General features: G+C 36.2%; 1 protein-coding gene across 5 annotated transcripts in view; it reads left to right on the plus strand.

Moving 5' to 3' along the window:
- STX17 (syntaxin 17) overlaps window positions 1-16,278 on the plus strand; it is a 73,227-nt gene that overhangs the window by 41,481 nt on the left and 15,468 nt on the right. For all 5 annotated transcript variants that reach the window (XR_012038363.1, XR_012038362.1, XM_072842112.1 and 2 more), the window contains 3 exons: window positions 604-829; window positions 8,368-8,483; window positions 8,559-8,609. Coding sequence is in view for 3 of the 5 variants with exons in the window: in XM_072842112.1 (XP_072698213.1) it covers window positions 604-829; window positions 8,368-8,483; window positions 8,559-8,609 (393 nt within the window). In the remaining 2 variants the exon portion in view is untranslated. The remainder of the gene's footprint in view (window positions 1-603; window positions 830-8,367; window positions 8,484-8,558; window positions 8,610-16,278) is intronic.

The raw sequence follows: 16,278 nt of genomic DNA on the forward strand, positions 1-16,278 counted from the left end.
ATGACTGTTGATCACTTGGAAGGGTCACTGCATAAATTATTATTTAATAAATAATATTATTTAATAAATTATTATTTATGCAGTGACCCTTTATGTAATTATACATCCATACCATGGAGTACAGTATACCCATGATGGTATTGTTACATCACTGGGGTGAGGAATAACAAATTATAGATTATCCTGCACATGTTATCCATTTCATTGTAAAAGGAAAGTCTATATATGTTAATGTTTGCATGAGCATTGGGAAATGTGTAGGAGGACTGGGTTAAAAGAGGTGGTTGGATTGGTGAAGAGGGAAATCATTAAGTTTTTCTTGATATGTTCTACACTGTTTGGTTTATTATGAAGAGTGTTTGTTACCTTTGTAATAATCACATTTAATGAAGGAAAAAATGCTAAATAAATTCAAAACATGAGAATATGAGTTCTTAAGCTCAATTTGATTAAAGACATGAAAAATAGAAAAATGTTATAGGTAGCTTTTGTTGTAGAGGACACTGGAAATCATTTCCATTCGTGATCATTATCACAGATTACCTCTGAAAATAAAGGTATTTTAACAGATGGTGGCTTTAATGATTTTTTTTTCTTTTATAGCAACTCCGTTCCAATATTCGAGAAATGGAGAAACTTTGTTTGAAAGTCCGAAAGGATGACCTAGTACTTCTAAAGAGAATGATAGATCCTGTTAAAGAAGAAGCATCAGCAGCAACAGCAGAATTTCTTCAACTCCATCTGGAATCTGTAGAAGAACTTAAGAAACAATTTAATGATGAAGAAACTTTACTACAGCCTTCTTTGACCAGATCCATGACTGTTGGTGGTAACGTACTAAGTCTTACTCTTGTTCATAGTAATGCAGTTCACCATCTTGTATAACTATTGCAGATACATAAGTTTCCAGGGATCACGTCCTATTTCAGTATGTTGAATTCTTGGACCCTGGGCATGCCTAGAAATTCATGTAGAGGGGATCCCTGGGTGGCTCAGTGGTTTAGAGCCTGCCTTCCGCCCGGGGCGTGATCCTGGAGTCCCGGGATCGAGTCCTGCATTGGGCTCCCCGCATGGAGCCTGCTTCTCCCTCTGCCTGTCTCTCTCTCTCTCTCTCTCTCTCTCTCTGTCTGTCTCTCATGAATAAATAAATAAAAATCTTAAAAAAAAAAAAAAGAAATGCATGTAGATAAAGTTTCATGGGATAAAAATTTTGAAGCTATGTTATATAGAGTGGAACTTCTAAGTACCTATTTGTCTATATATTGAAAATTTCATCCTAATTTGCAGAGGATACCCCCTTCATGTCCGGGTGCAAGAGTAGCCTAACCAGGCATACCTCTTTCTTTGGCATTCTGATTTTCTTTCATAGGGACTTTAGATCTATCAGCTCAGTTTTCTGAATTTAACAGACAACATTAAAAAAAAAAAAAAAAACAAACCTGCATTGAGGGTCATGCTATCAGCTTTTGTGAAATGGTACTCTAAGAAACGGTCCAGCAGAACTTTTCATCATATCTTTTTTAAGAATGTAACTGATAATTGAACCCTGAAAAAAAATTCTTGGTTTAATACATAATAGTACTTGAAAGCAGTTGGTCTTTTTAAAATCTCATTAAAAGGATATTGGCTAGAATAACTGATAAGGTTTCTCTACTTCAGTTATTTACTGGAATGCTTACGTCTGAATTTTTTTTAACTACCAAAAGCCAAAGTTTTTAACTGTCCTGGCTTTATTTTATAATTGCTCCCTTCATTTTTCCTTTTTTGTTTCCCTTTTAATTTATGCTATCTTGTTATATTTTGTATGTTCTAAGATGCTTTTAAATCTTAATAAATTATAAATTAGAATCTAAGAGATGTTATACCTGTCCAGTTTTCACCATTTCATGTATGTAGGAGGCTCTTATACCATTCCCTGTCTCCAAAACCAGATTATTTTTGACGTTTTATTTTCAGTGCTAATGATCCAGTAATTCATAGGGAAGTCAAAATTGAAAAATTAGAGGAAACATTTAGGCCATCATCCAGAGTTTCTTTGCAATCTTGCTTTTACTATATCCTGAGTACCTAGCACATAGTACATAGTGCTTGGCACATAGTAGACCATTAATAAATGTTTCATAAATGTGAGAGAATAAGTACTTTTTTAGAGGCAGTTTTGTAATTTCAGATGTACTATACTCACTACACTCTGTGGATAACCAGTACCTAAAGTGTCATTTAGGATAGAAGGAGATGTTACCACTCAGCCCCTTGGTTGAAGAATATTTAGGAATAATGCCTTTTGATAGTTTGTAGCTACTGTTTATGTTATTCTGTGTGTATTAATCACCACCATAATGATGCAGCTAAATGCTGTTCATATCATTTAGTGTGAACCTGATACTTTATGTGCATGTATAGAGAAACTGGGCTTCCATGTGATTAAGCAGCTCTCTTATCTACCTAAACACTGTGACAGTTGTGAGGACAGTAACAACAATGAAGATATGTTGGTTTTTCTGGAAAGAGTCGTTGATATCAGTCTCTTGCTATTTAGTTTTGAATTGCCCATCACCAGCAATTCCTTCAAAAACAAAAGGTTTGAGTTCTGAGGTTTCTCACATATGATACTATTCTAATACTTGGTCTTATTTGCATTTTATTACTGCATTATTTGAGTTTCTGCCAGTGGGACTCAACAAACTTGGGTTTGGGCTCAACAAACTTAGGTTTATATATCATCAGAGGAACTGGGTGATTATGAGAAGAAGGCAGTTTACATAGTTTGCTGGCAATTAAATTTCTCTGTAGGAAAGCTGACAGGTATTAATATATATATATATATTTATGCAACATTTGAGGAAGCACATGTACAGAGAAGATGAAAAAGATTGAAGCAGAGCCAGAGGATGAGGAAGAAGAAATGACAAAATTCATTTTCCAACTCTTTTGATTCTTAGATTTCTCAATTCATGGAACATCAAATCAACTAAAGACCTAATCACTTGCCACTGGGAAAAACTACATGATTAAATTTCTATAACTAGTGCTGATTTGATTGAGACGGTCATCTTATTTATAAAATACCTAATTTATACCTAAAACAATGTGTAGAATTTCAAATTCCAAATGGTCTACTGGTGAGATAGTACTTTGACTTTGAATTCATTGCCAACATTAAGCAGTTAAAATGACCTGTCTCACCAAGTGCCTGAGAATTTCACCAAATGAGAAATTCTACTAGGTTGCCTTAAATCCAGAATTATTATTAACAAATAATTGAGAGGATGGGAAAGAAGAAGAATAAAAACAAAGCAACTGATTTACATAAGACCTTAAGAGTAGGATAGGAATTGGGTTTGTTCCATGTGTGGTCTTCTAGTTATGGACTCTTTTCTGCAATTCTACATGTTTTTATCCTGTGCTTTCTGGTTTTTCTTTGTTTTTGCTTTCAATACTCATTTAGTAGTGACAGCCTATACAGAAAAAATGTGTTTGATTTGCATAGAAGTTAAATGCCTTAAAATACTTCTTCCTTTAAAAATTCAATCTGATTCTAAATAAATTGGTTGGAAATATCAGCAGAGATTCAGGAGCAATGTTGCCACATTTCCATGAGTGAGATCAAAATACAAAAATAGTTTTTCATTTACAGATAGAAATAACAAGTAGAATAGGGTGTTTTATGTTCTCTGGAGAGTAAAAGAAGCTTATTAAGTTTAGGGGGAAGCTGTGATGATTTTGCTGCTTCTTTTGTCCAGATTCTGAGAGTTCCTAAAGCAAATCTTCTCTGCCAATCTTGCTTGATCTGAGAAACTCCCTTCTGTCTCACTTGTGTGTCTAGTTTCATTTTTAGCATATTGCTTCCCACCAAGAGAAGTGATGAACCTACAAATTTGATTTGTATTTAGAAAGATATATCAAGTCATATAGAGTGAATCAGGGCTTCTCTCCATCTTTGTCTTTCTTACTCCCCTTCCAGCACATACAGTTCACCAGTGCAATAGGAATAGAATCTTATTACATTTTAAACAAATACTCAGAAAAGAAAAGAATCCAATCTTAAAACTGCTGGGAACTTCAGACCGCATATTGAATTTGATGAAATATCAGATTTTATCACAGGTATATATACATGTAGTGAACAGTTTTGTGAAGCACGTGGATAGTTTTGTATATTATTAAGAAGATATGTTTTCTGTTGGTTTTAATTTTCTTAAAAATACTCCTTAAGCCATGACTTAGAAGTCATTTTATTTGGCTAGATAGGTTGGTATTCATGATCAATAGATTAATTTCACTATTTTTAAACAGTCAGAACACGAAGAATTCAGGAAATGCCTTTGAATTAATTTAGATTTATAATGAAACTTTTCCTCACATATTGAAGTTTAGTGGAAATTTCTTCTGTGTTGTATTATAATTCTTTGAAGAATCATTGCCTTTCATGAAATACAGAGAGAAAGAGAATGTTTGGTTGTATAGAGAGAAGGGAAAAGTCTTATGTCTGTGTTATTAGCTTCAAATAAGAATATCTTCATGTTTATTTGAGTTTGAAGTCAATAATAAGATTTTAAAACTGGAGTTTGAAAAACTGGGGAGTGATATATGTATTCTACATGTGTTCTACATTCTTTACACTTGCAGTTGTTTGCGTGTGGATGGAACTATCTTAGATTATTTCATCATATAAAACAATAGCAATTTGAGTTCTGTGCACAGGGTGAGTACTTCATCCTTCTTTCCTGCAGCTATAATCTGTCTCACTGTTTTCCCTCATCACGTCTGTAGCAGTTTCTAAAAGTTCAAAGTCAATAGATGTTCACTGAGGTGGTGATTTCTAAAATAAGCTGGAATAAATGAATTATGGAAGTTGTAGAAATTAAAGGATTTCTTTCTTAATTGTTAGTTATGCCTCAGATTGATTAGTGATGTTCAGAGTTGTAAGTTTACAGCAGGATTTTCCATGGAATAGAACAGATTTCTTTGTTCTAAGACTCCATTTGAACTAAGATGCATACGCAGTTTGGTTTCAAGTGAGACGTAAATGACTTAAACACTTCTTATTTTTTACCAGAGGAAATCTGTTAGGTTTACTTAAAATGCCAAACATTTCCCACTCCTTCATTTTTTAGATCAAGAATTTATGTATGACAGTCTCCCCTCATTTTGTTATATACCCTGGTATACTCCATTTAAATCCTCTATAATAGCATAAAGGTTATGGCTTATAAAAATCCTTAGAGTGGATGTTGTAATTATAAAATTCTGCTTTACATTTGGTCTGTTAATGATAACAAAGTTATCATTATTCATCATCCTATTAAAGAAGTTGGAGTTCTTATTACAATAGAAATATTAAGTGGAAGAGCGGTCTTAGAGGAATTCATTTATCTTGATTGATGGGAAAATGAAAGTGTCTTTATGTGATAAGTTAGGACATAGGATAAATAACTCTTTTAAACATTTGTAAAAATCAGAGAGCTTTTAAAATATTGGATACTTGCCATAATGTTGTAATGTAAAACTTTATCTGATGTTTTTGCTCTTCAAGATAAGGAAATGTATTCAGATAAGCTAAAATTCAAAATTAAAAGAACACTGTCAATTCTGATAAGCCTACGAAATATTTTTTAGTCAACTGACTATGCCCTTCCTAAACAATTCAAACAGATTCTTTTCCTCGAGAGGTAAAACATTCATAAATTTCAAAAGTAAAATAGTAATGCAGTTTTATAAAATGCCATTCAGTTATAGACTAGGATGAAAAAGAAATTGAGAAGATGAACTTAGAGTAATGACTTTTAGGAGTAGATAAGGTGTCATATGTCATTATGTCAAGTCTTTGCATGTAACACTTTAGTAGCTCTCTACTGTCTGCCAGATAAGGTACAAAGTCTTTAACTGGTCTATGGTTAAACCCCTCCTAACCATCTATATAATATTCTATGTTTGTAACTCTGTGTCTTTTATTTCATTCTTTGGCAAGACCAACCTGCTGATTTTATGTTAAGGTTTATCTTTTCTTCTTTGAGGGCCTTTTTTGTGCTGGTCTCTCTATGTAGAATTTATATTCCTATTTTCTTTGTCTTGTAAGATCACCTATTTTGGGACGTTGTCTCATAAACTGCACACCACACCAAGCTGGGTCAGATGCCATCCCAAACTTAGAATACCCACAGAATATTGTATGTACCTATATATGATTATCTAAATACCATTGCAATCTCTTACTGTTTTAGGATTTATCTCTTTGTATGTCTAACTCTTCTAGAATATAAGTTCCTTGAGAACATCTACTTTGTATTACTCATTTTCTCATCTTTGGTACCTAACACAATACATAACAGTTGTCAGGTAATATTAAAGTGGTAGATATTTTGAATTTGAAGTAAGGAGGACAAAAGGAATTAGACCTTCACATCTCTTCTTTCCATTTCCACTGCCACTGTCCTCAAACAGGCCATCATCATTTTGCACTGGACATACTGCAAAGTCTCCCAACTGGGTTTTCACTCTCTAATTTTTTTTTACCTTTCAACTTTATCCTTAATCTATTCTTTACACTACAGCTATGGTTCTCTTTCTAAATCTGAAATCTGATTATGGCACCCTCCAGCTTCCCAGTAGTTTCCAGCTCCTTTTAATAGTTCCATATTGATCTTATGAGAAAAACAGAATTCTTTAACATAGTTTACAATGCCATGAATAATGTCACGTTAGATTTCTAAAAGAGCTCAACATTTGCTTTTCTCTTTCATAGTCTGTATTTCAGTTCCCAAACCTATGCATGTATCATTCTCCCTGACCTGAATACTATGCTTTCCCCTCCACCTTTGCCCCAGTTCACCTATGTAATTTCTGTTCATTCTCAGGTTTCAGCTTCAAAACCTCCAGCTACTCTCCCCTCCCCACATCTAGGTTAAATACCTCTCTTCTGTGCTCACCAGCATTACATATTTATTCATATCATAGTTCTTATCAGACTATACTGGCCTTGCCTGTTAATATAGTGTATTGTACATAATATGGTAAGTTCCATTAATAATAGTAACAGTAGCAATGCCTATTTATTGTAGTAGTAACTACTAAGCCACTTATACTCAATATTTAAGCCAGGCACAGTGCAAAATAAATACCTATCACCTTATTTTATTTTATTTTAAGTTTTTATTTATTCATTTAAGTGATGTCTACACCCAGTATGGGTCTTGAACTCACGACCCCAAGATAGAGAATCACATGCTCTTCCAACTGAGCCAGATATCATCCCTTTCACCTTATTTTAAAAATGAGGACAGGGCAGAAGTTTAGCGCCACTTTCAGCCCAGGGCATGATCCTGGAGACCCAGGATCGAGTCCCACATTGGGCTCCCTGCATGGAGCCTGCTTCTCCCTCTGCCTGTGTCTCTGCTTCTCTCTCTCTCTCCCTGTGTGTCTCCCATGAATAAATAAATAAAATCTTTTTAAAAAATAAATAAAAATGAGGACAATGATTCAAAGAGCTAGTAATTAGCCAAACCAGAATCTAACCCAGGTCTTTCTGACTAGGCCCATGCTCCTAACCATTGTACTATGTTGACTTCTGGAGCTGTTTATATGGTTTACCATTGTGTCTATAGTACCTTAGCATACCGATTAGCATTTACTAGGCATTCTGTACATATCAGTTTAATGAATGAATGATAGGGAAAACCAATACAAGGAAATAAAAACTTGAAGGTGGAGTTTGGAGTGTAAATTAATTCATCATCCTAGCAGTTTTACTGAGGAAGGCTTTAGTGGATTGACGACTTTTCAAAACTCAGAAAAGAAATAGAAGCAATGGAGACATGGGCTAGAAAAATGAGTCTGAGAAGGAGGATGACAATATGTATGAAAAGATCTTCATGGTAAGAGTTGTTCATTTGATAACAAATTTATTGTTACCCCAAATGGCTGATTTTCATTGTTAAAAAAAAAAAAAAACAAACATGATGTCCCTACTTGTAACACCTTCTGAATCTGATATTTATTACTAAAATATCCAAAGGAAAGGTTAATGATTTACATTGAAAGTGTGAAACCTGTTTCTAGTGGGTCTCTTCATGGAATGTTGGCCAAATAGAATAGTTCTCCTTCTGTGCTTCTTCCACACTGAGCTCTAGTTATTCAGATTGGGTAGATGGCATTTGTAGCTATCTTCTTGAGATTTTTTGTAGAATATTTGTTACCCTTGGAATAATCTGCCCATAGATACATCTATTTTTATAGAATAATCAATTTACTTTTAGCCTGAATTCAGTTAGTTAGCATTTTACATGGGAATTGTTTTACAAAATTGATTTATGCTATCTGCTTTCTAACAAAAGCCCATAAACTAAACACGAGGCTGTGTTCATCCAGGAACATTTCACACTGCTGAGGCTGAAGCTGATCCTCAGACTATGACTCAGGTATATGCGTTGCCTGAAATTCCTCGAGATCAAAATGCTGCAGAATCATGGGAAACCTTAGAAGCGGTATGTTAAAAATTCTTTTTGTTTTGGTAGCTGTTAGGCAAAAAAGTAAGTAACTTTCTTCTCTCTCTTTTTAAGGATTTAATTGAACTTAGCCAACTGGTTACTGATTTCTCTCTCCTAGTGAATGTAAGTATTTAATTGTTTTTGGCTCAGAGATGTTAGATTAATAAGATAAGAAGCTTTTATTAATTCCTAGGCTTTTGATTATAATTTCAATAGAAATTAGAATTTTTTTTTTTTAAATTATTTATGATAGTCACAGAGAGAGAGAGAGAGAGAGGGGCAGAGACACAGGCAGAGGGAGAAGCAGGCTCCATGCACCGGGAGCCCGATGTGGGATTCGATCCCGGGTCTCCAGGATCGCGCCCTGGGCCAAAGGCAGGCGCCAAACCGCTGCGCCACCCAGGGATCCCAGAAATTAGAATTTTTAAGACTGATGTTGAACCATGGATTGAAGTCCAATGGTCCTCAACTTCCAGATAAATTTAATAAACATTTATCAAATGTTTGTTATTTAAAAGGTACTGTGTTAGATCCTTGGCACCTGGGGTCCGACAGGGTTAGCTATAGAAGTAAATGAAGCCTATTCTTTGCCTTCAAGGACTTAATAGTGGCTGTTGATAAGGTTGGACCCCCAAAACTGAAATTTCAAGCATGATTATTAAGTGCAAAAATGAGGTATGAAGGGAGGTATTATCAGCTTTAAGAGAAGCATTTTATTCCAAGGGAGAGAGGCAAGGGTTGTGAGATAGAAGCATTAGGATAGCTTCACGAGATAGGTAGCATTTGCTTGAGCCTTGAAAATTGAGTACAATGTCCACAGATGGGAAGTGGGGAAGGGTGCGTTTGAAAACAGCTGAATAAAGACATGGAGTACACAAGTGTATGGCCTTTGAAGAACGACAAGTATTGCAGTAATAACCAAAGCATGAACTACTATAGGCAGGCAAAGCAAGGAGTGTGCAGGCCAGAATGAGGTGGCATTGAAGGCCATACCAAAGAATTTGAACCTAAATTTGTAGATATTAGGGAGCCAGTATAGATTTTTGAGCAGATTAGAGTGATATGATCCATTCTGCTTGAGAAAGATTACTGTTAGCAGTGTGAATTATGGCTCTGGGAAGGAGGAGATAGTAGGCAGGAGGACTAGTTAGAAATCAATAGCAAGAGTTTCACCAAGAGCAATGGCAATACAAGTATGAAGGTAAAGGACAGCTAAGAGGTATTTCTGGGGTAGACTTAGTAGAAATTAGAGGAAGATGGAAGAGTAAAATATTAAAGCTTATTCTGCATAATTGCGTGGCCAGTGATATCAACATAGATGAAGGAACATAAAGTAGATTTGGTGGGAAAGACAGAACAGGTTTTCTGTCATTGTTTTTTCTAAATTATTCTTATGTTTCCTTCCCAGGAGGTATAGGAAGGTTGGATGTAAGTGTGTGTATATCTGTATGCACATACAGGAACAAACCTGTGTCTGCTCATGCTTATGTCTAGGTTTAGTCCTTTGTTCTCAATCAAACTGTGATTTGGGGTTTTATATATATATGAATTATGGTTTCCCTGACATCTGGCTTTCAAGTATAAGAAATCCCTAGATTACACAATATTGGAACTAGCACTGCAAAGGACTTAATGAGGCCAGCTAATCTAATTCTTCTGTTCTTGCCCCAGCTTCTCATATAGATGGTTTTTCACCTCTTTTTGAACAATTATAGTACAGGAATACTCTATACTTTAGCCATTCCATTTGGAGACTCTACCTCTTAGAAGTTCTTCCTGATATAAACTCTGCCCTGTAATAACTTCCCATTGGTACTTTTGCCCTCTTGGAACCATATACTGAACAAGTTTTGTCATTTTCTCATATAATATTTTTCAACTTTTTGAGGCCAACATTATCCTTCCTCACCCTGTCCAACGTCATCATATTTTTTTTTCTTTTAAGAGCTCTTAATTCTCAAATGTGTTCTTTCTAGAATGTGTGATTCCTAGGCTTTTCAGTGCTAATCCCTTCATCTGCTTGTTTTCTAGTTTTTATATTTTTTCTTAAAATCTAATGCCTAAAATTGAACATCAGTAAATTGTTTAAAGCATTTTCCTTTTTTGATGCTTCTAAATCAGAAGAAGCAAAATGCTTGAAGTTTCTGGATTAGGTAGCTATACAATCTGTCAATATACTTGCATATAAAAGGGAACGATACAAGAATCCCCAAATATTTGTTGTTTCAGAATCAAGTTTTATTCAGTTATTTTAACTCTCTGATTTAATGCTGTTTGTAAAATCTGTACATGTATGGTTCTGCAAGTATATACATTTGTCAAAAATCATTGATATCTACACATAAAAATTTGTGAATTATAATGTATATAAGTTATACCTCAATAAAGTTGATTTAAGAAACAAACTAAACATGTCCAAAGTTCTCATTCCAGACAAATACATTTCCCTTCTAAAGGGATAGGCACATGAAAGGAAAATTGAGGGCTTGTGGCCATTTAACAATTATATATCCAATTAGGTTACGTAAGCAGCTCCCAACCCCTAATCTTAGGAAGATTTGTGTAGGAACACTTTGGCTATAGCCATGGTTCTATACAAATGTCCTATTTATTATAATCTGTGTGAGGCCATGGGACAGAAAGCTATTAGGCAGAAGCTCAAAGGAGAACCCCTGATTACTATTCCCAGGGTAATTGAGTTCTCATGACCAAATGGTCAGGACTCACAGAAGCTCCATTTAGGCACCAAATGACTTGGGAACATAAGCAGAGTGACCACATCCTCTAATTATCATCACATGGATGTGATAGATTCTAGACAAATTAGCCATGTATTTTTGGAGCCCTTTCTATGTGCATAGTACTGTGCTAAGTAGGCTCAATGAAAAGTACAAAATAGTTTAAAAAAAAATCAGGGGGCCTGGGTGGCTCAGTGATTGAGCATTTGTCTTTGACTCAAGTCATGATCTGGGATCCTGGGATCGAGTTCCACATCGGGCTCCCCGCAGGGAGCTTGCTTCTCCCTCTGCTTATGTATCTGCCTCTTTCTATGTTCTCTCGTGACTAAATAAATCTTAAAAAAAAAAAAAAAACAACCTTATAGGATAGTCTTGATAATGGCATAACATTGTGAATGTACTTAATGCCACTGAATTGCACACTAAGAATGGTTAAAATAGTAATTTTTATATTATGTATTTTTTTTACCATAATGAAAAATGAACCTGCAAAGCCATTGAGAGATCCAGGTGTGATCCAATAATAAACTAATATCTACTAAGCACCCTGCTTCAGTTTTCTTCAATCTTTATTGCTCAAGTGCCCTCTTCTCTTCCTGTAACTGTGGAACTAGCCTTTTTTCTTGTCAAGGGGAATTTAAAGAACTCTGGGCCTGTAGCCCAGTGGCATGTCACCCTTGCTGCTGGTCCAGTTTTGTTTCTCCCTTCTACCTTATTCCCTATGGTTTTTACTCTGGATACCTAAAAACTGGATTGTAAAGGATTAGATCAGATCAATCAGATTTATTACCTATTTGACCTTAAGAATGTTGTTTGACAACAATGTGCTTTATAAAATTGTGGGACGACTAAATGAGATAATGTCTTTTACTTCCCATCTCGTTTCCTTTCACTGACCCCCAACTGCACTCCTGCCTTTGTCCTTCCCTTATAGGATTCCCTCTTTGGCTTTTCTTTTTTTTAAAGGTTTTATTTTTTCATTCATGAGAGACAGAGAGAGAGGCAGAGACATAGAGGGAGAAGCAGGCTCCTTGCAGGGACTCTGATGCGGGACTCGATTCCCAGGCCTGGGTTCACGACCTGAGCTGAAGGCAGATGCTCAACCAGGGTTACCTGAGCCACCCAGTCATCTCCCTCTTTGGCTTCTTGCTTAGAGTTTTACTTCTGCCACCACTGTTACCTTTAGACATTTTAGTACTATAGTCTCTAGAGTCCCTCTCCTATTGTTGAATCCCATGATATCAACATCCTACTTTCCTACTCTGTTTATCACCTACTCTAGGTCAATATAATCCTGGACTCTGTCTGTATATAGTAGTCTTTGTATGTTTCTGAGCTTTTCTGTGTGTATTATTTATTGGCTATGATTAAGAATTATAGATTACATACTTTTGGACTTAAAAACCAGGATAGCTCAGTGTTACCTGGATTGACCAAGATCCAAGATTAGAGCTAGCCTTAAAAGATAGCTAGAATTGCGAGAGTCAGGAATATAATAAAGGAAAATAACTGCAGTTTTGGCAATAACTTCTTAAAGAAACCCATAGCTTTTTTGGCACATTAATAAAACCATACAACGACTAGCAAGACTCTCCAAAGGAGAGCATTTTTATTGATGTAAATAGATTTGCATGGATTTTTTCAATGTATTATGTTGCTTGATAAAGAGGATGCTGGTTATACAAGTGTCCACAATAAGCATTCAAGGGAAAACTGCATTCTACTTGACCAACATTAACTTAATAAATTACTCTTTTTTTTTTTTTTTTTTTTTTTCAGAATCTTAGATGCTCCTACAACTGCTCATTAAGATTCAATTATTTTTTCAGGAAGATAAAGGGCCCTAACTCAGTATTTTTAAAAATGAAATTCATAGGCATATTCTTAGTCTTTTGAGAATTCTTTTCCTTTAAAAAAGGGAAGAGTCTTTATATTACTTTACAGAAACACTAGTGTCTTTCCTGTATGGTTTAACTCTTTGATAAAGGGATGCTGAGAATATATAGGAGGGGCCAAAGTATAAAATGTCAAGAAGGGAGTTTGAAGATTGTCAAATGTGGGAGACCCAGACAGAGGAAAGCAACATAAGCAAATCAGAAGCACAAAGGGGAGGTTGGTAGGTATATGGGAGGAGACTTCTGAGCCACTATCATCAGGAAGTTGGTTTCCTGTACTCTGCAGTAAGGTGGTAGTTAGATGGTTTGGCCCAGCATAAAGAACCAAAGACACAGTGAACAAGTCTGAATGGAATCTAGTTTGGCATTCTTAGACAGTGACTGACAACTGGCACTGGTTTGCTGCTTAATTATAATTGTGTCATTGATCTTCTTTAAATTCGATATTTATGAAGCAGAATTTGAAGATATGGGCAAAGTTTGGGCTTCACACCAAGAAAAATAGGGGAAGAAAAGGCAAGTCTGTATAACTGAGGGACGGTTGTTGATCCCAGGAGAGGGACTGGTCTACCCTCTGCCTTATCTCCATGTCCACATTTAAGCAAGCTTCCACATGTCGGTGATTAAGTATTCAAGTGTGGGCTACTCCTCAGGGTGAGACAGACCTCATCAAGTATTGGTGATATCAGTGATAAGGGAGCATCAGTGATCTCAGGCTTCATTTTGTCTTGTGGTCCTTTCTCAATTATACCAAAAGATTTTTGTGAAAAAATATTTAAATTATTTTTAAATTTTTATTTATTTAAAAAGAAGAGGGAAGCCTGGGTGGCTCAGTGGTTGAGCGTCTGCCTTTGACTCAGGGCGTGATCCCAGAGTCCAGGATCGAGTTCTGCATCGGGCTCTCTGCAAGGAGCCTGCTTCTCCCTCTGCCCATGGCTCTGTCTCTCTCTGTGTCTCTCATGAGTAAATAAATAAAATCTTTAAAAAATAAGAAAAAGAGTCATAGAACTGAATATCCAACCTTTTTAAGAAGGAGTATCAAAAATATTTCTCTGAGGCGATGAGATGAAACAGGGTATAGAAATGACAATAAGTCTAGCAGGCTCCATCATCTTGATGGAATTACTTGGGGACTGAGAGAGAGGAGGAGACATGTTGGGTTTTTTTCCGTCTACCCCTCAGCTCATCAAGAAGTGGAGGCTGATGGTAACACCTGTGATTTATCTGCTAGCACAAACTTTCAGGCAAAAATGGAAAGTGTTGGGGGTGTCCCAAATGGAAACAGTGATAGAAATTCAGTGTCATGGGGCACCTGGGTAGATCAGTAGTTGAGCGTCTGCCTTTGGCTCAGGTCGTGATCCCAAGATCCTGGGCTCGAGTCCCACATTGGGCTCCCTATAGGGAGCCTGCTTCTCTATGTCTCTGCCTCTCTCTGTGTCACTCATGAATAAATAATTTTTTTAAAAAATCTTAAAATTCAGTGTCAAATCCCGGTAGGCTGGAACTGGAGAGTACTATGCTAAGCAAAATAAGTCAATCAGAAAGAAAATTACCATATGGTTTCACTCATGTGGAATATAAGAAACAGCTCAGAGGTTCATAGGGGAAGGGAGGGAAAACTGGGAAAAAATCAGAGGGAGACAAAACATGGGAGACTCTTAACTACAGGAGATTGAGGGTTGCTGGAAGGAAGGTGCTGGGGGTGATTGGGTAATGGGCATTAAGGAGGACACTTTAATGAACACTGGGTGTTATATGCAACTGATGAATTACTGAACTCTATATCTGAAGCTAATATAACTATATATTGGCTAATTGAATTTAAATTTAAAAAAAGAAATCCCAACAGGTTGGGTATTATTAGTGTTGGCACTTATGCTTCTGTGGGTTGGAAAAAGAAAGCTAACATTAAAAAGTTTATTATATGAGGAAAAGAAAAACAATGAATGACTAGGAGAGATCTAATGTTTTAATGCCCAAGAATTTTCAAGCGTCATAGGAAAAGGTTTAATATGCTTTTTAGAAAAGAAAGATGGGAGCTAAGCTTTCTTGAGAAGATCATGACTTGTTCTATTTTTCTCCTCACACTCTACAGACCCTATCTCATTTTAGCCTCACTTCAACTCCCTGAGGTATATTATCCTTATTTGAGAGATGAGAATATTGACACCTGGAGAATTTGAGTAATTTGTCCAAGGGCACACAGTGCTGGGATTTAAACACAGGACATCTGTCCAAAGGTTGTGCCCTTAATCCCATTGTGTGGACTTGCAGTATCACTTGGGAACTCATTAGACATGCAAATTCTCAGGCTTCACCTAAAGTCTACTGAATCAGAAACTCTGGGTGTGGGACCCAGCGGTCCATGCTTTAATAAGTCCTCTGGGTGATTCTGGTGTGCACTCACATGCAGGAATCACTGTTGTACTTGTCTCTGACAGAAATGTTCAGAAGAAAACTGATAAAGGACTTGTTTAGGGGTTGTGTTAGAGATTGCAAGATAGCAGGGGAGAATACAGGAATGAAGCGATACCATGAAAGGTCTACCAGTGAAAAGGTACATACTTGGTGTATGAGAAGGGAAGGAATGTCAGTAAGGCTGATAGGAAGCAACTGTGGGGAAAAAATCAGCTGTGTTGTTACATGTTCTTTAAGATGGTTGGAGTTAAGTGTAAATATCTAATGCAGTGTAAGTTAAGAGGGAATCAAGTGCTTGAGGATTAAACTTGAATTATTTCACAGTCATTGTAAGAGTGGGATTTAGCTGGGATCAAAGAGGGATTCTCTTCCTTTTTTCTATGAATTAAAACAACAACAACAAAAAAAAAAAACCTAGGAGTGCCTCGGTGGCTCAGTTGGTTAAACATCCAGCTCTTGTTTTTGGCTAAGGTCCTAATCTCAGCATCGTGGGATCAAGCCTCATGTTGGGCTCTGCACTCAGCATGTAGTCTGCATAAGGCTCTCTGTCTCTCTCTCTCCACCCCCTTCCCCATATGCACATGCTCTCTCTCAAATGAATTAATCTTCAAAAACAAATAAAAACCCTGGCCTATATATTGATGTGATGGTGGTCACTTGGGTTTTATACGTTTATTAGAATTTATCATACTGTACCCTTAAAATGGGTGCATATTATTGTATGTAAATTCTGTCTACATT

This window comes from Canis lupus, chromosome 10, assembly GCF_048164855.1.
Source record: "Canis lupus baileyi chromosome 10, mCanLup2.hap1, whole genome shotgun sequence".
Lineage (NCBI taxonomy): Eukaryota > Metazoa > Chordata > Mammalia > Carnivora > Canidae > Canis > Canis lupus.